The 23,158-nt window shown below is 40.3% G+C and overlaps 1 protein-coding gene across 1 annotated transcript in view; it reads right to left on the bottom strand.

The window, feature by feature from the left end:
- CELF2 (CUGBP Elav-like family member 2) overlaps nucleotides 1-23,158 on the bottom strand; it is a 393,255-nt gene that overhangs the window by 295,429 nt on the left and 74,668 nt on the right. Inside the window, exon 2 of the mRNA XM_065666773.1 lies at nucleotides 21,013-21,048. Coding sequence (XP_065522845.1) covers nucleotides 21,013-21,048 — 36 coding nt within the window. The remainder of the gene's footprint in view (nucleotides 1-21,012; nucleotides 21,049-23,158) is intronic.

The raw sequence follows: 23,158 nt of genomic DNA, 5'->3' as shown, positions 1-23,158 counted from the left end.
GAATGATGCATTTAAGCATACATTTTGTTATCTCTGTGGGGTTTTATGTTTGTTTTCTTCTTGACTTACTGAATTCGGAGTTCATACTTTTCAATCATTCATTAGCTAAACAGTTCTCTTGTGGTTTGCCTAGATTAGGAAATGAAGACTGGGACAAGCTAAAACTAGGAAAAAGGTGGGTATTTCATTAAGTGGAGGCAGCTCACATCACTTCTGGAACACCTCTTGCTACTTACTCATTAGCATTTACGAGAAAGCTGCCCGATGGAGGCCACACTCCGCAGAATTAGCTTATTCTTAACATCAGTCAGTGAAGCCTTTACAGACAAGATGGTTTGCTGCAGACAGTGCAAGTTGGTCAGCCAAAACTCAGCCGACCAGATCACTGGGATTTGGAACATAAAAAGAATATAGGCAGAATCTGTCTAATTAACTTGACAGATCATGGAAAATGGGTGATCTTTTTAGCATCTGTCAGTCCCTTAGAAGTTATTCCATGAGACAGCATAATGGAAAGGATTTATGGAAGCATTTACTTTTTCCCTCCCCATAAAGAGTCAAGTGGCAAGCTGGTACAATCTATGTCTCATGACTTTAGGCTCTCTAGACATCTTCAGAGAAGGTGTTCACACCTCAACCACTAATTCTGACTCCCTGTGTAGCAACACCTATTTTTCCACACTGAGTACGAAGCACTTTATACAACCATTTTTTAAATACCTACTTTGGAAAAGTTTTGCTGGAAAATGTCTGGTTTTCTCTAGTCACCACGCAATGGCCAGTCTAGATGAGGACATCTACATGGTTGATACTAATATGCAGGTACAACATGTTGTTTAGGATTAATCTAATGCCTCAATTCGCAATTCCATGTGAATCATGGATCAGGAAAAGTTACAAGCCTAACAAATGTCAGATAGACGTAGCTCCTTTCCAGTGGAGGTATCTGCCACTTATTGCGTAAGTATCTACTAGGAACACAGTAATAAGAGGATGTTTGAAATATGCAATGTTAAGAAAACAGGTAAAGTTGAACACACATAATTTAGAAAATTCCAAGTAATTAAAATGGGGAAATTCTCAGGTAGACTTTATATGATGCTACCCTCATATAAAGGAAGCTAACAGTAACATGAAGAAGTTGAGCATGCGTGGCTAAGATGATGCAATTGTTTCCAGCTAGGAAAATAAAATATTTACAAGAATGATTTTATCCTATTTTATTACAACAATGTAAGTAAAATCTCTCCCTAGCAAGGCTAGGTTTTATTGATTGCTGTATGGCACCTTTCTTCAATATGAAATGCAGAAAAAATCCTTCAGGAAATCTTACAGGGATATCCTTAATGAGCTGATGAATTTGTGCTTGTGACTATGATATTGTAATCTCTTGGGACAATAATCACATCTCTCTGTGTGCATGTCACTTATTGGGAATAAAAATATCCCAAGCCACCAATCTGACTCTAGCTGGTTTTCACTACCCCATTATTGGAATATTATTGCTGATGAACATAAAATTGTACTCTAAAAATATAACCATGGTGTACACTCAGGGTCTCCAAAAGCAGACTGAGATCTTGTTAGTCATTATTATTCCTTCCTGTTGGAGAAGGATAATTCTTACATCCTCAGAAATGTCAGCTCAAGTTCAATTCTGACTTTTAGACACCAGCAATGCCCAAGCTACCTTTCCACATTACATTCAAGAAGTGTGAAGTTTTCAGGACAATATAGGTGAATTAGATACAGCATAAAATGGAAAATGATGAATTTATCGTCAATGCTGATGTAACCCACTGCATGTAACATTTACAACTGCTATACACAAATCTGTCTGGGCATTTGACAGACTCTCCTGTCCACACTTTGTTTTAGGGGCCAATTAAAACCAACAAGGTGATTGCCATCATACCGTATCCTGGGCTGCATCAAAAGGAGCGTGACCAGCAGGGCGAAGGAGGTGATCCTGCCCCTCTACTCTGCTCTTGTGAGCCCTCACCTGGAGCATTGTGTGCAGTTCTGGTGTCCTCAACATAAAAAGGACATGGAACTGCTGGAACAAGTCCAGAGGAGGCCACGAGGATGATCAGGGACTGGAGCACCTCCCGTATGAAGACAGGCTGAGGAAGTTGGGGCTGTTCAGCCTGGAGAAGAGAAGGCTGCGTGGGGACCTCATAGCAGCCTTCCAGTACCTGAAGGGGGCCTATAGGGATGCTGGGGAGGGACTCTTCATCAGGGACTGTAGTGACAGGACAAGGGGTAACGGGTTCAAACTGAAACAGGGGAAGTTTAGATTGGATATAAGGAGGAAATTCTTTCCTGTTAGGGTGGTGAGGCACTGGAATGGGTTGCCCAGGGAGGTTGTGAATGCTCCATCCCTGGCAGTGTTCAAGGCCAGGTCGGGTGAAGCCTTGGGTGGGATGGTTTAGTGTGAGGTGTCCCTGCCCATGGCAGGGGGGTTGGAACTGGATGATCTTGAGGTCCTTTCCAACCCTAACTATTCTATGATTCTATGATTCTATGAAGAGATCCTTAGCAACTGCATTAGCCTCTGGAAGCAGAAAAATAGATTTATATTTAGGATACCAGTGTCCTTTCAACTACTCTTGCAACATTTTGTTTCAGCTACACCCAGAAGTAAACCAGAAACCATAGCTATTAGAACATGCTTATCCAAGAGGTTTGGGACTCCTTCTTGGGGAATCAGTTTAATTAAGTGTGGGGGATTTTTTTTAATCTTATTTCATAACAGTTTGTTTTTTATGAAGAGGAGAAAAAAAGAAAACTAAACTTGCAAAACAAGTATCCCACATTCTGAAAGCTCTTTTTGGAACATATGGTCTTATCCTTCAGAAATTATGAGTTCTCTTGACACAGGCTGTGACAATCAAGTTGCATACGAAGTACTGCTATATTATAATTACTCAGTTATGCCAGGCTTTTCAACAAAACTTTCCCAGAAGTTACTGTCACTCAATTTCGAATGTGCATTCAGAGATTTGAAGCTTTAATGAGCCTTGATAGAGATAAGTAAAGGGCCCATCCAGCCTGTGAAGGCAATCTCTGCTAGCTGTGCTAAGTGTCTTGGCAATAGCTAGCCCCAGGCAACAAATACCAAGTCTCAGGCAACTTCAGAAAGCTTCAACCCAGAAACAAACTCTCCCATGAAAATGGCATCAACACACTTTCATCTCCTGGGAACAGATGGATCCATCACATAAAGGTTTGTGAAACGAGAAACAAGCCAGGCTGGAAGTGTGGTACCATATTACAAACTCTGCTTACATTTCTCTCCACACTTTCCTATTCAAAGATTCATTATTGACATTATGTTAATACATTTCATGGGGGTCACCTGATAGTCTCTTAACTTAATAGTGGAGTGAATTTGGCTAGTGTATTAGTTGGTGCCCATGCGAGTAGCATTTTAAATCTAAATCTGAATTTAGCTCTGGATGGAATTTGCATCTTTTCCAGATCAATTCTGTACAACTGCAAACTCTGTATTTTAAAGAGCTGTGCCCAGTCACTTCTCAGTGAAGTGCAGTTCCTGATTTTTTGCCAGCTCTCTCTTTGCCATTCCCTTTCTAAAATCCAAAGCTTCCTTTCCAAGGATGCATAGAAAAAGTAAAGTTAGGTTGATAAGCTCTGACAGCTCACTTCAGCACAGCAATCAGAGCTACATAAAGCCTATACATCACCCTGGTGAAATGTAAATACAGTTTAGGGCTGGGCATATTCAGGATATGCCTCTACTCATAAACTATGCCCTGGCCCATGGACTGTAGCTGCAAAAAATAGCAAACTCTTCAGCCACCAGCCAGACATCATTGTAGCAAGCTGGATCCACAGATGGGAGCTCATCATGGGTCAGCAGCTTCCAAACCTCCCACTTCCACAAGATGCAAGTAGATCCTCTGAACACACCAAGCAGATTAGCACAGCAATAATTCCAGCCTGTGGCCAGATATTCATTCTGGGGTCCTGCCAGACTTTCCACTCAGCCAATCCATTTTTAAAGCCAGCGTCTTATTAGCACATTACAGTTCTTGAATTATTTTGATGGGTCTTTCTAATGAGACAGCAATCTGTCCGAGGGTATTAAGAAGTACATGATAGACCTTTACACTCTGATTTGATTACACAGGTGTATTCAAAGGTTAGGGGGATGGCAGCAGACAGGGAAACTTATATGGAGCGATAGTAAGCTATAATATGTACAGGAACAGTCTTGTGAATACTGGCTTTTTGATTTTGCAGACAACCATGATCTTTTCTTCTACCTCCCCTAACAGGTAATAGCCCCAGACCACTCACCTTCCCTTTGAGTGAACTCCTGTATAACCTTGAGCCCTACATTGTAGAACTTCCTGTATTCATACTGAATCTACATGAGCTGAAAGCATCTACATCAGCTCTTTTTCTCCCATTTACATTTTACTGACCTCTGATTACACAAGTTGAGAAAGGTGCAATTTTTAAATGCATTTTTCTAGTTCCGCTTCCCAACATGCAAGCACTATCAAGAAATGACCGTCGCTTACTCCCAGAAAGCTATTTCACTAGCCAGAACGTATTCATTAACATTTAATGCCCCAAAGCACACGTCACATTCTCACTTTACCACAGCCTTCAATTCATCAGCCTAACTTGTGTGGCTCACCAAGTGGTACCACACAGTGGGACACTTCCCCACTCCCTGGGTTATTTCAAGAAATGCAATTCCAGTCTCATTTAAATGATGGCAAAGACAACAGTGAAACTTTTCCCCCTTAACTTCACCTGTCTCCACTGTGGACTTTTCCATGGGAACCCTGTTGCGTAGGTACTCTTCAAGTTGACAGTGAAAACAGACAGGAATGATTCATCTCACTTCAATATGGATCCGTAAAGGACTGTGGGATGAATCCCTTCACCTGAGAAGGTGGGGAAGTATTTCAAAGCCAAGTGGGAATAACACGAACACCAGCAAATGAGTCACAGGAGTGGGGAACCACATGGAAACTCAACATGCTTCCAATGGAAATGAGGCTGTTTGGATATTCACTTCCTTACCAAATGTTTAGATTTTATATTTAAATTTTTGACTACATGCATTCCCCTCTTCTTTTTCCTGTGAACACTTCCTATAGAAAGACAGAAACCTCCATTCACAGCTGAGGTGTAAAGCAACAAAACCCCAACCATCTTAAGTGGCAACCATTTTATGTGAAGCAGAGCTGAAAGGATACCTTGAAACTGAGAAGCTTCTACTAGAAGAGCTTGGGCAGGACCTTAGCTTTCACCCCTCATGTATGGTTTGGGTTGATATGGTCCTGACACTGTTAAGAGCTGGGTCCCACCAGCATAGGTTTGTCATTTTGGTCATGCCATGAGGCATCGCAGTTAAAGCAGCACAGCCTGCCCGAGTTGCTGCTGCTTGGAGAGCCATGCAAGAGCATACCAGTCCTCCAATGGCACCCCAAAGGCATAGCACACCTCTCAGCTCCTTCAGTCTGTGGTTTTTGAGATTTGTTATAAAAGACCATGAAAATCACTCCAAGCTGGTATTTTCCTCTGCCACCAAAAGCGCATTCAACATGCAAAACTGAAATGTGCTTTATTTCTCCTTATTTTTCACTTTTCAGTGTGGAATTACGTGTTTCCTGAATTCAGGCACTTCTCCAGCCTTCTTCTGTAAACTCCTGTCAGCTGAACACTATCATGTGGCTGCCCTTTCCCCCCAGTCATGAGAGCACAAGTCACAGGTTACAGTATTAATCCATGCAACCTCTGCCCAAAACTACGAGATTTACACAAGCTCTGAAAGAAACCACTCCAAAGCAGAGAAATTTATCCGTGACGCATCCCTTTGATGTCCTCCATCAATCCAGCAGCATTTAGATGATAACATATTGCATGCAGTCACAAAAGAACATACTTTAAATAGTAGTCTTGTTAAAAATTTGTAAACATAGCAAAGAAGCGACAACACCTCCCTTCATGCTTGCTCTTGGAACAGCTGCTGTCACTGTTGCAGACCATCTGCAGATAGGAAGGTAACTTTGCAAATACCTCCAAAATCCCTCTGCTTAATGAGTAGGTAAGGAGTGACAATCAAACCCAGAGCTGCAGCAAGAGATGCTCGTGCTTCTGTGCTCCCACGCTTCTAGCTCTTAGGACTAATATCAAGCTTTTGTTGAGGAATTGAACCCAGGCAGGTTGAAGCTGAACCACTAAAGTCACCGTTGCTGAGAATTGCCCTGCTGCTTGTGAAGGCATTTCCATAGGCACTAGAGGGTTGCAGTCTAGCTCAACCCCTCTGTCTTTATGCTTTAAAATAGGTTTGGTTTCATTAAATACAAAGATCAGTCATTTGCTCCATCCGATGACTGCTCTCAGAAGAGAGCCTGGCTTATTACTGAGATTTTCCTCCGTTTGGAAACAAAGTTCACCTTCTGTATTTTGGTGCAGGGTAAGACATCCTGATGGCTTTGTAGGGAATTCAGCACAGACAAGCTCAAGGAAAGGAAAGGGCTGGGATGTGTAGAAAAGTGCTTGTTGTATGGGCAGCAGGAGGCAGCTCCATGCGTAGGAGGTGAGAGAAGGCAGCACGCTGGGAGTGGGAGAAGGCTACAAAGAAAGTCAGCTCTGAGAGAGGAGAGTGAGGAACATAAGGAGTACCACAGTGTGTGGGATGAGATGAGAACAGAGATGTAGGTTTTCAGAGAACTTTAAAACAATTATAGGTTTTTACCATGGGAGGTTCTGTTTGACTAGATCAGAGCGCTTGCTTCCTTGTTACGTGCCTTGAATTGAAGCTTTCTTTGAAAGAGCTTGCTAACACTATTCCTTACTTTCAATTAACATTTTATTTAAATGCTTTAAGATAGTTTCTAGATATATTAAAGGCTTACTGATGAAATCTTGAATATGATTTACACATCTAAGTCACATTTGCATTCAATCACAAGACAGCTTTCCAGTATGGAGCATGGCATCAACAGCCCCCTTCACTAGCATCTTGCTGAATTTCCTTAGCTGTAGGATTCACTTCAAATTCCAAAGGCTTCAGATTTATTTTTCTTTCATATTTAGTTGAAAGGAAGGGGACAGCGATACCATCAGTGATCAGGTATATTTTCCATATTTAGGCTGATGTGTTGCAGAGTACCATTTTAATGTGGACATCATTCAGCCACCACTTGGACATATATCTTCGGGAGTTTTACAAGAGGCACGAGATTACTTTTCAATTTAAGGTTCTTTTCTGTTCAAAAGAAGGGAAGAAATTCTTCATACCCTCCCTACAAATAAAGCATAAAGTGTCAGTGTCTTTCCACAGTACATCTGCACGCTTCCCTGGGGGATTTTTCATTATAAAATCATATCTCAGTTATCAAGTCTCAGCACCATAAAGCACATATGGGATATGTGATAAAAGCCCCTTTTTTTCTATCAGGAAATACCAGTAAAAGAGACTGGTGTTTGGAGCAGATTTTTTTTGAAAGCACATTTTGAGCATTTCTGCATATACGGAAGACTAAAAACCACAGCGAGAGAAGCATCCAATGATGAGCATTGTGCTGGCATTACTGGGCACAGGCAAATCGTGTGCAACTGTCTCTTAGTTACCCCGAGATGTTCTTACATAGGCAGAATAATACCAAAAAATGGGTTTGGTGGAGGTTTTGGACTTCTATTTTATGTATCATTTTGCTTTGGACATTTAGATTTTCTTGTATTAGACTTGATGCTTCACCATAAGATATACAGAGACCATTCATTTTGTAAGCCTTTAGAAGGTCAGAAGAGACCAGCTTTGATGCATGGAGAATACAGGCAAACAGGGGGGAAAAAAAAGTAATTTAGGCTTTTCTTTATTAATTGGGAAACCTTATTTCCTTACTCATTGTTTTGGTGAATTCTAGCTGTAATTCCTTAAATCGGTGCCTTGTCTCAGAGAACGAAGTTAATCCAAATTGAATATACAAAAGGAAACAAGTTTTTGTCTTTGGTTCATCCAAAGAAATCATCATCACAGCTAAAAGTCAGAAGAAAACTGGACATCTGTATCTCTTGAAAAAGTAGAATTTCAGGAGTTATAAAAGCCCTAAGCCCCATAGAAAACAAGTGCAATATAAAGCATTTGATTTATATATTATATATTATATATTATATATTATATATTATATATTATATATTATATATTATATATTATATATTATATATTATATATTATATATTATATATTATATATTTTGACAATATAAAGCATTTGATTTCTCTGAAAAGAGGTTTGGGTAGGTGCTGAAAAGATTTTCCTGCAGATATTTCTTTGCATAGCTGCCTTTTCTCCACTTTGCCAGCCTGCCTTTCGAAGCAGCTGCTACATAATACCAGATGAAGAGATGAACCACTGGCTTCCTCCTGAACGCTGCTGTGTTAAGAGCTCCTAAATAACAAACAGCTCCTGCTGCATATTTTCTATTACCCGGCACTCACCACCAAGGCCCCACAGCATCCCACAAGTCAATAAAGTATCACCTACTCAAGATGAACATTTTCAAACCTGCATTAGAAGAGCAGACCAAACTTGACTGCCAGATTTCCAACATCTGCCTGAGCTCTTGATTTCTTTTCAAATGGATGAATACCTGGGAATGTCTGTTATGTCCCTGGCACTGTGAGACAAACTCATGACGGGAATTTATTTCCCATTTATGTCACATTACCTGATGGAGCTGCTGAAGAAAGTCAATCACTCACAAGGTAAAAGGGAAGGCAGAAGAAATGAGACAGAATCTCTTGCTACCTTGCTCTAACTACGCAGCACAACAAGAAAGTACAACTGACAAAGTTGCTCTCAGTCCTTCAAGTAACTTCTTTATTTATTTATTTCTGAATCACCCACAGTACTTGCCATTCATCAGCCTCACTGTTTTTACAGAAAAAAACTTCAAGCAATCAATCTAAAACCCCTGCATTAATTCTAAGAGGTTCAGAGACCAGAGAAGCACTGAGGTTGTAGCATGAGTTCACGCATAGCTCAACCAGATCAATATCCCCTTTAAACCACATCACTCTTTTTCACCTTGCAAGTTTTGAAATAGAAGATATAAGTTGCTGCTTTAACTGAATGTTTTTCTTATATGATTTCTTTCCCCATTTCTGCACGTGCAGCATTATCCTGAGGGATACTGTGGGGGGTTTTTTTCTTCCTGCTCCAGCTACTGAACTGTTATTTCCCCAGGCATTCTCCGTAACACAAAGGAAAAGCATCACCGCTGCATCATTTCCAGAAGAGAAAGCTAACATGAAAATGACAATTAAAAATTTCTGCTACTGTACATTCATAGCGGATTGAATGCTTTCTTTGGAATTAGGAGGTAGCTGTCAAACACACAGCTATGGCCACAACTGTGCAGCTCCACCGAAGAACAGGTCACGGAGGGGTGGAAATCAATGAATAAAGTACCGTCACCATTAATCATTCTCTGATTTTTTCAATCAGCCAGGACATTTACAAGTTGTATGTCACATTTCTTCTGTTACCACCTTTTTCCTTGTCTTCCCACCACTCAGCACGCAGCCCGTGCTTTGGTTGCACAAGTTTCTGCTGATGCCAGGGCCGGCTGCTGCACCGAGCCTGCAGCTCCTCTGGGGTCAGAGGTGCAATATCTATTCTGTTATTAGAGAAATTACTCAGTGAAATTTCACAGTTCAGCAAAACAGACTTATTGCTTGTCTGTACTCTGTGTGCATGCCTTAACAAGCACTTTAAAGTTTTTCTACTTCTGCTCCTTCGTGGAAACACTCATCTTTTACAGCTTTGGAAATGTTAGCGAGCATCGTTTCTTTCTCTACTCAACTTTAATAAGGAATTACTATCATGCACACGTAATAAGGATTTGAAGGAACTGGGCTCCCCATCCCTGCTATAGATTCAGAAACAAAAAACCTGAACTCTAGATAAAAACTGAAGGAAGTAACAGGTGGCTTTTTAGCAACATGATTGCTTTTATTATTATATTCTGAATATTCAGTGTTAGCAGCAACCATCTCTTCCTGAGAACGCCGCTCCAAATTCAATTGCTTTATCTCTGTTTATTTCTGCAAGGGCAGGACCAGGAAAAAAAAGCAATGCTATTTCTGCAATACTTTATTTTATTTACTCTCAATGAAAATGAGAAGGTCTTTTTTACAGCTGCACAGCCTGTAGTGTCAGTTCCAAGCAATCAGCTAAAAAAACAACCCAAAAACTCCACAGTCGCTTCACAGGTTTAAAAAGAAACTAAAAAAAAAAAAAATAGAGAAAGAAAAAAGGAAAAAAAAAAAAAGAGAAAGAAATCAATTCATGTTGTCACAGTCTATCTAGAGTCATATTGTCCCCAGCCATTGATACAGAATGAGAACATCTGCGGATTCAATTACTCATGACATGAATAATAATATTTCATTTTTGTTAAATTAAACTTTTTAGGAACTTCTGCTTACTTCACCATGCGATCCTGGAATGAAAGCTCCCAGCGACTGAGAAAAGACACAGTCTCTGTGGCATTCACAAGATCATCGGTGCAGGTGCGTTTGTACCCCCCAGTAGAATATATCAATAAAGAAAATACCTTTTGAATTCCCAGCTAAAAGATGGGCTCCTGAGCAGCAAGCCCTTGCCAATTTCCTAAATGTCACAGCCACTTTTTAAAAGATTGAATTAATAGCCTGGTTCAGAAAAGCACACTTGCCCTTTGAACCAAAGTCGCTGGCACCTGCAGTCTTCCAGTACTCTTATTTAACCCAAACCATCTATCTAAATTGCATTAGGAGCCATTTAGGCCCTTATGTTAAACTTTGACTTTATGATTCTCAATTCATGTTCCAAGAGGATGCTACCAAAACCAAGTTGTTATGTGTATATTCTTCTTTCTTGATCAAGTAGAGCTGTCTATATAGTCTTAGTGACAAGCTCAGGATCAAATAAGGTGATACTCATTTCACGGCAATGAGCAAGCAACAACACCGATGCTAAAATTCCACTGACTTGTGCAGTTACTTTGGTACCAGCAAGGCTATTCCCCAAAATTAAGCACGTGAACCATTGTGAGATCAGTATCTAAAAATTCAAAAGCAAAATAACCAGAAAAGGCTGAAAGTCAATTCTTTTTAATGTGTGTGAGGTGAAGCCTAGTATCTTGCTTTCCCTCTTTCTTTTTCCACGGACATTCATTAAGATTAGATTCATTAGCAAGCAGACATGATTTGCATCCAACTCTACAACATCATGGCTTTGCTGAGTCTTAAATGTTCCCTGCAGAAAACAATGTGAAAGCTCTAAAAATTCCAAGGGTCTCAATGAAAAATATTTTCCATTATAGAAGAGAAGCGCCGCACCGGCACTTTGCTGTTGAAGAAGTGCTGTGTAGGACACAACTTGCAAAATACATAGGGAAGACATACACAGAAAGTGGGGTAGGTCCTCAGTGGCTCCAAACTGGCAAAACATCCCTGCTGGTAAGAGAATTATGGCACCACTATGAGACACTGCTCCAAACACGTGAGTTTGAGCCTCACAGTTGTCTTCGGCTGACCACAGAAAAACTTTAGGGGCTGCCTTGCTTCTATTGGCAAGGCACAGAGGGGAAGAACTGCAGCATCTCACAAGAGGAGTCTCAAGTCAGCACCCTTAGAAAGTGCAAAACAGCCACCAATTGCTGCTTGCAGGCCTTGCGTCTGGCTTTATGTAACGTATCTAATCCCACTGTGATCATTGCCCTTTTAAAATGTGCAACGTTTATGGGATCCAGTAAAAATGTTTTTAATATAATGTAGATGAAGTATAAACTGTTAACCTTGAGCACTGGGGACGTGTTTGGTTCCTGGGGTTTTTTTAAGCCTCTTTAAATAATTTACTCAGAATTGCGTAAAACTTGCTTGCAATTCACAGCAAATCTGTTGAAACCGTTCAAACAGTTGCAATTTTTGTAAATGTTACAATAGCTATTACTTAATAAATAAAAGCAATGCTCAGAAGGCAAAGAACATTGAGGAGAGTACTGAACTGGAGTCTCTGCTGTCTTAGGAGTATGAGTGTGGGTCTCCTGACACTGCCCCATCCATGTACCTTACTACTGCTGTTCTGGCACCAATGGTAAGGATGATAACAAAATAATCAGCAGCTCATTTCTAACTACTTACAAAACATATAACACACTATTATATAATCATATATATATATGTAATATATGACACATGCCTTGCAAAGGTACTAAGAGAAAACTTACCAACTCCAGCATTGTCAACAAAGCTCTCCTTGACTTCAGTTGCTGCTCTGATTCTCCAGAAGCTGATATACATACACCTTCCCCCAAATGCACAAATGCATATATATATATATACATATATATATCTGAAGTTATTCCCACAAGTTTAATGCTTTGCACTGACATTGTGCTGATGATCTTAAGTACTAAAGCAACACTTAAGGATACACATGAATTACCAGCTTGGAGCACAAGTATTTCAACTGAGCTGATAAATGAAGCGAGGAGGGGAAAGAAAACCTTTGTATTTTAAGTTAGTTGGCCGTTTCTTACATTGGAATGGCCACTCAAAATCCATCTATAATGGTCTCTTTCTCTATCTTCCTTCAAACTGCTATTCAAAGGCTCATTTTTTAAGCAAACCCAAGAAATACCATTCTGTGTCAGTCAAATCTTCTCCACAGACCAATGTAAATTTAACATAAACCAGTAAGATACTGCAGCACTATTAAGTGGAACAGATAATGAACATAAAAAGCTGCTCAATCTTATTAGTGTAGCCCTCATATACCTTCCATTTTTCTTCAAGCCCTGCTGCTTAGCATTCATACTGCCTGATTTGAGACTAAAATTAGATTATAGGAATGCGTGCTTTTTACAAGAGGTCTTTTATTTGTTCCATAAAGTATTTAGCACTCTTTAGGCACTGTATAAATAAAAATAATCATGATCTTGGAATTCACCTTCAGGAATGGAAAAAAAAAAAAACCCAGATCTGAGTCCTTTCAGTTTTGCTGCACATTATCCTCTTTGGGCATGTTTGGCTGGCAGTGCTTTGTAAGGCGAGTTAAAAAGATGCTTGGAAGTCTGGTAAAGGTGAATAACAGGAAAAAAAAAAAAGGGAATCTGTCTCTAGTTTTAGAGTCTTACAACAGGGAATAAAAATGAAAGCCCTACCAGACTTTTAAGATAAAGGTTTGCTATCAAATCCATTACCGTTTGTGAGAGGTGCTAACAGTGGCTAGTGAAAATGGTTGTGGGTTCAAAACCCAACGCTGTGTAAAATCACTTACACTCATTTTAAGATTCAAAGGCTATGTAAAATTAGGAACTGTTTCAGACTGTGAGCTGTGATTACTGAGGGCTCTGCACTGTGAGGAGAGCTGCTGCCTTCTGGGTCAGAGCCATATCAAGTCCAACCATCTTTTATGTCTGACCTCCCCCCCCGCCCTGACAGGTCTATATTTAGGGCTTAAGTACCAAATATTGAAAGTTTTTTTGAGGTTAAGCATGGCAATGTCCTCAAAACTCCAGTAGGCATCAGCTTACGTCATTTGGCACTTTAACACTTATAAAACTCACCTTAAATTAAATCTATCATCAGGTGAAACATCTAGACTATGCTATTCCCCCAGGCTCAACTTTCAGGCAATGGAGAAAGAAAAACAATTCCCCAAGGCTATTCATCCTGTCCTGAGATGAGGTACCTATTTCTCTTCATTTCTTCCTTGGTTCTTCAGAATGAGGACTTTCGTGGTAGCTAAATTTAGGAGATGGGAATCCTGCCATTGGTATCTTAGTAATTTTTGAATGCAAGTCATCAGTAAGCACATATGGATAATCACCTCCATGCTCCTTGGGCTCCTCTTAAGATTTCTAAGATATCTCTTCAGAAACAGATCAGATTGCACATAAGTGTGTTTTAAGATTAACATTAGCTGTAAAAAACATATTTCAAAATGGATGCAAAACAACAACAAAAAAGTGCCAACAGCTACTAGATGGAATGAATCCACGTCATGTTGTAATGATACTGAAGCTTTCCTTAGAAAAGATAGAAGTCAGAATAGTGAAGGGACAATATGTGTATTATTTCCTGACAAAAAAAAACAGATTCACTTACACTAACAGCAAACTTGCTACTACCCCAAATAATTACTGTGATTTATATCACAGCACCTCAGAAAGCCCAAACAACATCATGGCATTCCGATACAGCTCATACAATGGGTAACAGGCAGTCCTGGTTGGAGTACAGAAAAATGGCTCAAAGGTTAGATGAAAGAAAAGAGTAGTTAGAAATAAGCATCTGAGGCATAGAGAAAGTCAAACATCTTTTTTTTCTTTTTTTTTTTTTTTTTTTAAGGGAATGATTACTTAAATTCAAGTCTCAATTTAAAATAATGATTTTCTGAAGGAAATAACAGACATCCAAATTATGGAAAACCTGCTCTTTAAGACAGTTGACTTGAGAAGATTTAAATATCGAGGGCTGGAATCTTTTTCTTTTCTTTTTAATGATGTGGTTTCAGAAAAGATACAAGATGATATCATTTCCAAAGACTGACTCTGGTTAGCTGCATATAGTTGGACATTCAAGAGATTTTAATGCTATTAGCTACCACTGCCTGACACCCGGGATGAACAACATTTTCTTGACCTATTATTTATATGTCTCTAAATGAAAGTGAGTTTTGAGAAAGAATTTGGAGTTGGAAAGCAGAACTTTTCCATTAAAAGATAGGGTCACAAATGGACTATGCCAAATCCCTGCTTTATTTAAGAGAGACTAAAACTTCTGTAAACATTATATCAAGATAAGGACAATTCTGTCATAGTCTGGCAGAGACACACGTATGGTGTAGGTGGATGGGCATTCAAGCCTTTGGTGACTGTAAAGCAGCACTAGCAACAAGAGAGGACATCTACGGTATATGAAGCATGAGGGGTGAAAGGCATAATCTGGTGTTCTCAGAGTGAGAGAAACTGCTTGGCAGAAGATCTCAGCTGGAGGGGAAGCAGAAGAACAAACACAGAAGCTAACCCCAGCTCCACTGTCCATGCAAAAGCAGTTAAGAAAGCAACTGAGATGTCAAGTAGGCCTTCAGTCCATGCACCTATTACTGTCAGGAAATAGTCATTTTCATTTTATAGTAATTAAAATCCTCATAGATGTTTTATTAACTCACTCTACTGAGCCACATAGATTTTATAATTCATCCAAGCACTTACAAGTAGTTACTTGTGTTAGGCTGTCAAGACAGAAATGATTCAAAACCTTGTGTACTTAGCTCCTTGGAAGACATATCATTCCCTAACACAATGGTATTAGAAAGACTGCTGACAGTTAGTGATCAAGAGATTTCATTTTGCTTGTCATATGGTGGGTTGTCAATTCTTCTTCTCCCTTTAGATAAAAGCTTAGTTGCATTAGATTTAAATAATGGTGAAGTTGCAGGTTAACATTTTTCAAAAGTACAGAAGTGACTTCAGTACTTATATTCTACTTTCAAAATGCTGTAGACCTGCAAGAACACAAGTCTCTGCAGTAAATGGAACTTAGCCATTATTAAAGAAACAGGAAGGCAGAGAATAAGTTCCCAGCTCAAGAGGGCTTAAAATTCGCACCCTACACCAGACCACTGTTTTGCAAATTGTTGTAATTCTAAAACAATGGTAATGGGTTAAAACTTAAACAGGTGAAGTTTAGATTGGACATAAGAAGGAGGTTCTTTACTGTGAGAGTGGTGAGGCACTGGAATGGGTTGCCCAGGGAGGTTGTGAGTGCTCCATCCCTGGCGGTGTTCAAGGCCAGGTTGGATGAAGCCTTGTGTGGGATGGTTTAGTGTGAGGTGTCCCTGCCCATGGCAGGGGGGTTGGAACTGGATGATCTTAAGATCCTTTCCAACCCTGACGATTCTATGATTCTACGAGAAGCTGAAGGTTTACATTTCTGTTTTGAAAATACTTTACCTTTTTTATATCAACGCATCCATGCCATCATATTTTATTGCAGATTTCCTCCCACCCCTCTAAAGAAATTTCTTAATGGCAGTTTTAAGATGGCCTTCACCTCAAAATGCAAGTTTTCTTGAGTTATGCTCAAGATTTAAGCAGGGGCTGCTTAAATTCTACAAGTTTTTGTACGAAAAAAATCTATGCAAATTATTCTCGAGTTTGTGTTAAGCGTTAGGGAAGAACAGTTCAGAGGAGGAAGAGACCACTTAAACTTTACTCCCCCTCTTGAGTGAAATGTAAAATTGAGCCACTACACAGAAGTGGAAAAGTAGCCCAGATTTACTTCTGTTATCATTACTATCCTAGCATTAAGCAAATAAATAATCCATGTGGTTAGTCTATATTTAAAATATTTGTTTTTCTTTAAATATAAAGTAACTTTCACAGAAACAAACAGAAGTGACTGGAGACTGGAATCACTCCTTTGATACTGAAGCTGAGCATTTTCTTATTTAAGCTCCAAACATCATCTCCCTCATGCCCATAGGGCTTTGCACTTTGCTCAAGCACTCCACCTTGCTCATTTACGGCTCCCCTCGAATGCTTAGCTCAGATGCTAGCCTGCAAAAGGGTGGTGACAAGCTTGGTCACCACAAGATTTTAGGAGATGATCTTCATTCTTTAATTGTTTTGCAATATGTTTGAATAGTGGGTTTCTTGAGCTGTGTTTCTTTAATACTTTTAGTTTGGTCTGTAACGCAGGTAACATCTATGTAGTTCTAAGAGCAAATACAGTATGAAACAGGACTGCCATAACAGCTATAGAACATCTAAAAGGGAAAAAAAAAATAGGCCAGACCTTTATTAAATTTTAAAGTATGCCTTTGCTACACTCTTGTGAAGATCCAAATAGGGTATTCAAATCTCTGGAGATCACCAGTATAATTTCTTTATCATGTTCCATTTAAAATTTAATTATGTAGTCTACAACAAGAAGTATCTGAGTACTCTAAATAGGTCATGCAATGAACAACTTAATATTATTATAAAGTTTTCCTTGTGAAGATCTGTTCTTTGATGTGCTGTTGCATACAGAAAGCCTTTCTTCGAATAAAACAATATACATTCATGGATATAATAATGTCATTTAATATACAAATTGTAAAGCTTCCTTATCGCATTTTGAGTTGAAATTTTTCAATTCCTTCTCTAGCCTGAGCTTCCCGAAATCATCAGAAATAACTGGTAAATTAAAACCGACTTAATATAATCAAGCATGTCTTTCTACAGGCAAAGTTAATCTAGCAGCTTTTCTTCTAAATGATGCCCAACAACTCAGTTTTCTACTTTTGCCTATCAATGATACATATTCTTCATCGGCAAGAAGGTAATTTCTTCTTCCTCTTAAATATAATAACTAGAGAACAATCAGCAATATTTAATGGAAAATTACTACATTAAAAGAATCACCATTTTACAAGACACTGTTATGTTTGCTTTCTTTAAAATGCACATACGTAACCTCACTTGGTTACTGTAAGAGACAAGAGAATGCAAAAAATACTCTCTTCTGTGACTTCAGAATATTTACAAAGGCTTTCTAGGAAAAATCCTGAACTTTCCTTCTTTAAGTCAACTATGCAAAATTTGGAGATTTTATTCTTCTTTTTTCATCAGTTCTTTGGTTTTCGCTTTAATCACATCAAAAAATTAATGCTACCAGTGTCTAATCCTTCCTGACAGTCAGACAACACATTCCAAGTACAGACACATCTGCTCACACTTACATCGCTTGCAGTGAAAACCCTTTCACCACTTTAATGCTTGAAAAGTATTTGCTCAATCCTTGCCGCAAATATATCCATGAATCTACAGGCTAACAAACATTGGAGCTGTTCAGCCTGGAGAAGAGAAGCTGTGTGGAGACGTCATAGCAGCCTTCCAGTGTCTGAAGGGGGCCTACAAGAATGGCAGAAAGGGACTCTTCATCATGGACTGTAGAGAGACAACAAGGGGTAATGGGTACAGGCTTAAACAGTGGAAATTTAGGTTGGATACAAGGAAGAAGTTCTTCACCATGAGGGTGGTGAGGCCCTGGCACAGGGTGCCCAGAGAAGCTGTGGCTGCCCCATCCCTGGCAGTGTTCAAGGCCAGGTTGCATGGGACTTGGAGCAGCCTGGTCTAGTGGAAGGTGTCCCTGCCTGTGGCAGTGGGTTGGAACTGGATGAGCTTTAATGTCTCTTCCAACCCAAACCATTCTGTGGTTCTATGAGTCATTAATGCCCTGAGAAAAGACATCAGGTTTGCTTGCACAAATGAGAGTTACATTTCTAGCATTACAGATGGCTTTTTCAGCCCCATCAGACAAAATACCACAAGCACAGTGACTGTGGGAAAGTGGTTATTAGTTTCATCATTTCAAGGTGCAACACCTAAAATTTTATATGCTATGAAATAGCTGCAGGTGGAAGAAGATGTGGTGTAGGAGGGGAAATTAGACTGTTTTGCTGCTATGAATTAATAATAGAAAAATGGTTCACTTGAAGTTTAAAAGAAGAACAACAAAAAAAATTAGATTAATACATCACAACGTAAGATTAAAAACTCCAAGGAACAGCTTGTTTAGAGAAACGCAGGAACAGGTGAATCCCCATGAAGGCTGGAGGAGTAGCCAACCTGTGCACAGCTGTAAACATTTGTTTTAAATCAAGACAAGATTATAGGTTTTAATATTTATAACAGAATTGCAACGCCTTGTGCACATTGCTTGTACAATCTGATTTTTACTGGTGACTTCTTGCCATGGCTGAAATTAAAGCCTTGTGGTAATAACTCAAAACCCACATTTACGCAATCATTAATGGCAAGTACGAAATGCAATGTTTATTCAAGCACCCATAGCTCTCATTTTAACTTTAATTTAAAGTGGAATTCATTTCTGCAGTACAAGGACTTCATGTTTCCAGTATATTAGTCATATAATACCTAACCAATTGGGGCATGTGGTCTAACTAGAAATATTCTAGCACTAACCATATTAAAAGATATAGCTAGGCATTGTCGTTGACATTCCTAAACAAGGAGACAGCTGCTCTGTTGAATCCCTGTTTTCTTTCTTTATTTTTGTTTATATGAAGAATTGTAATTCATTTGCAATGAAGATGAATAAAAACTTCTGTGTATCAGGCAGACATGGTTATTGGTCAGCATTGCAAATGCTTGGCAAAATTTCACCAGCATATTTGCTTGCACAGCTGAGAATATCAAGTGATGGTAAGACATAAAAAGAAAGGAATCTAATAAATGAACACCTGATATAAATCACACAACTTTATACTCACAGAACAAGGTGATACATTACAGAGGGGGGAAAAATCATCACGTACAGGTGGAAAATCATCACATACTATGAAAAAATCTACATTTTTACAGCTTACAATGCAGACTAGCCAACTGATATACTACATCCACCATAAAGAAAGGCAGACAATTCTTTTCCACCTTAGAAAAGAAATAAGTTAATCATAGAATCATAGAATAGTTAGGGTTGGAAAGGACCTTAGAGATCATTCAGTTCTAAACCCCTGCCATGGGCAAGGACACCTCACACTAAACCATCTCACCCACAGCTCTGTCCAACCTGGCCTTGAGCACCAGCAGGCATGGATCATTCACAACCTCCCTGGGCAACCCATTCCAGTGCCTCACCACCCTCATAGTAAAGAATTTCTTCCTTAGATCCAAACTAAACTTCCCCCGTTTACATTTTAACCCGTTACCCCTTGTCCTGTCACTACAGTCCCTGATGAAGAGCATCCCTATAGGCTCCCTTCAGATACTGGAAGGCTGCTATGAGGTCCCCACGCTGCCTTCTCTTCTCCAGGCTGAACAGCCCCAACTTCCTCAGCCTGTCTTCATACGGGAGGTGCTCCAGTCCCCTGATCATCCTCGTTAGCCTCCTCTGGACTTGTTCTAGCAGTTCCATGTCCTTTTTATGTTGAGCACACCAGAACTGCACACAATGCTCCAGGTGAGGTCTCACAAGAGCAGAGTAGAGGGGCAGGATCACCTCCTTCGCCCTGCTGGTCACACTCCTTTTGATGCAGCCCAGGATACGGTTGCTTTCTGGGCTGCGAGTGCACAGTGAAGCCGGCTCATGTTCATTTTCTCATCGACCAGCACCCCCAAGTCCTTCTCTCTAACTTGCATAAATTATCATGCTTAAAGAACTTTCCTGCTGAAATATTCTTTTTACATTATATATCATATGATCTACAACAGTGATATTAATCATAGCATAGCAAAACACCCCAAACTGATGACCCCATTAAAATCCCCTGCACCTCAGAGAACAAAAACTTGTGGCAGGAGATGCAAGAGGACTGAGAGCACTGTTTACTTACCAAGTATCTCTGCTAAGTAACAGGTTACCATATCAGGGGTTTTTGTTTCACTTCACCTTTTTCTCTATCTGCATCATTACAGCACTTTATTGCATCCTCTGACAAAACACAGGCAGGTCCCTTCAAAATCCTCTACTGCAGCCTAGGAGTCTTGTCTAGTTCTGTTATTTAATGAAAAGATTTCTCTGCATAGAAGTTGGTCTAAGCTGCTTTCCTGCTTTCCAAGTGAAAATGCCTTAAGATCACAGTGGTTTTTCCTCCTACATCCAAGTTCCTTTCCCTTCATCCCTCAGGTGAAATTTCAAGCAAAAGCCAAACCACCTACAATGCGTATAACTGCACAGCTGGAAGAAAGCCACATCTGGGATTCTTCTCATCAGGTGCACAACTGTGCTAAGCCTCAAAGCAACTTCCAACATGTTGCTCTAAGCTGTGTAGTTTTGGTCGTGCCGGTATTTCAGTCTATTTGTCTATGTCATGCAGTGTGTATTCTCCTCTCTGCACCCCAGTTCTCAGTATCCTAGCAGTTTTCCTTAGGAAAAGGATCATGTTCTGGCTCTAAAGGTCTTGCTTCTTTCAGCACCTCTCAGACGTTGATACACAGATGTAGTTTAGAGCAACTTGCTTACCTTGGTAATGTTCCAGATAACTCTGTGGCAGTCTCTCTGAAAGACACAAAGGGAGGAAAACTTAGCTTGTGTTTAAAGAAGTTATAAAATTTTAAAGACCTTTATACTGCCTATATTTTTAGGAGTGCAGACACATACACACAGCTTTATACACAAATACGTCACCTGTGGATGTGATGTCCACATGATCGTATACAACAGAATGTGAGAAGCAGATGATGGAATGTGATCCAGGGATTTCATCAGAATAAAGCTCACAAGAGTTCAATTACTCATTTTTTAGGGCATAACATTATCACTACTACAAATGCCAGCACTGCATGATCCAACATAGCCAAAATGTAGCAGTGGGCCAATTTTCTAGTAGAAAAAGTTCCCTTTTTTCAGTACCACACCAACAGCAAGACATTACAGAATCACAGAATCACAGAATCCCAAGGGTTGGAAGGGACCTAAAAAGATCATCTAGTCCAACCCCCCTGCAAGAGCAGGGTAACCTACAGTACATCACACAGGAACTTGTCCAGGCGGGCCTTGAATATCTCCAGTGTAGGAGACTCCACAACCCCCCTGGGCAGCCTGTTCCAGTGCTCTGTCACTCTTACAGTAAAGAAGTTCTTCCTGATGTTAACGTGGAACTTCCTATGTTCCAGTTTACACCCATTGCCCCTTGTCCTATCACTGGATATCACTGAAAAAAGCCTAGCTCCATCATCCTGACACCTACCCTTCACATATTTGTAAACATTGATGAGGTCACCCCTCAGTCTCCTCTTCTCCAAGCTAAAGAGACCCAGCTCCCTCAGCCTCTCCTCATAAGGGAGATGTTCCACTCCCTTAATCATCTTTGTGGCTCTGCGATGGACTCCTTCAAGCAATTCCCTGTCCTTCTTGAACAGAGGGGCCCAGAACTGGACGCAATATTCCAGATGCGGCCTCACCAAGGCTGAGTAGAGGGGGAGGAGAACCTCTCTTGACCTACTAACCACTCCCTTTCTAATGCACCCTAAGATGCCATTTGCCTTCTTGGCCACAAGAGCACATTGCTGGCTCATGGTCATCCTCCTATCCACCAGGACCCCCAGGTCCCTTTCCCGTTCACTACTTTCCAGCAGGTCAACCCCCAACCTGTACTGGTACATGGGGTTGTTCTTCCCCAGATGCAAGACTCTACACTTGCCCTTGTTAAATTTCATCAAGTTTCTCCCCGCCCAACTCTCCAGCCTGTCCAGGTCTCGCTGAATGGCAGCACAGTCCTCTGGTGTGTCAGCCACTCCTCCCAGTTTTGTGTCATCAGCAAACTTGCTGAGGGTGCACTCAGTTCCCTCATCCAGGTCATTGATGAAAATATTAAACAGCACCGGTCCCAGCACCGACCCCTGAGGAACTCCACTAGTCACAGACCTCCAGCTAGATTCTGCGCCATTGACCACAACTCTCTGCCTTCTTCCTTTCAACCAGTTCTCGATCCACCTCACTACTTGATCATCAAGCCAGATACATAACCATGTCATGACTGAAAAGAATTATCATGTTAAGGTACTGGGTTTTAGGCAATAGTTATTTTCCAAATATGAGATTTCTGATCAAATCTACTTGTTTGAATCTATTTTGTGGGTTTGCAATCTGTTTGAGGGAATTGCAGAAGAAAAAGATAGTGAAAATGAGCATGTCACATTAAAGAACAATTAAATACATTATCATTACATATAGAATCATAGAATCATAGAATAGTTAGGGTTGGAAAGGACCTCAAGATCATCCAGTTCCAACCCCCCTGCCATGGGCAGGGACACCTCACACTAAACCATCCCACACAAGGCTTCATCCAACCTGGCCTTGAACACTGCCAGGGATGGAGCACTCACAACCTCCCTGGGCAACCCATTCCAGTGTCTCACCACCCTAACAGCCCTATGTACATAGCCCTTAAAATACACCCTAGATCTGCCACCACTGTGTCCTTGCTCCCCTTCCCAGCACATTTACTTGGATCCAAATATCAGGAAAACAGCTGTACAGCCCCCATTTCTCCTTTCTCTCCTATGTGTAAGACCTCAAGAAAACCAGCAAGGAGGTATTAAGGGAGTTTGCTGTCCTAGACTTGAGCAGAAGCCCATCTCATTTCACATGTTGCTCATTCAGT

This window comes from Lathamus discolor, chromosome 1, assembly GCF_037157495.1.
Source record: "Lathamus discolor isolate bLatDis1 chromosome 1, bLatDis1.hap1, whole genome shotgun sequence".
In the NCBI taxonomy this organism is placed as follows: Eukaryota; Metazoa; Chordata; class Aves; order Psittaciformes; family Psittacidae; genus Lathamus; species Lathamus discolor.
Note: the sequence above shows the minus strand (reverse complement) of the source record. Positions and strands in the feature narration are given on the sequence as shown.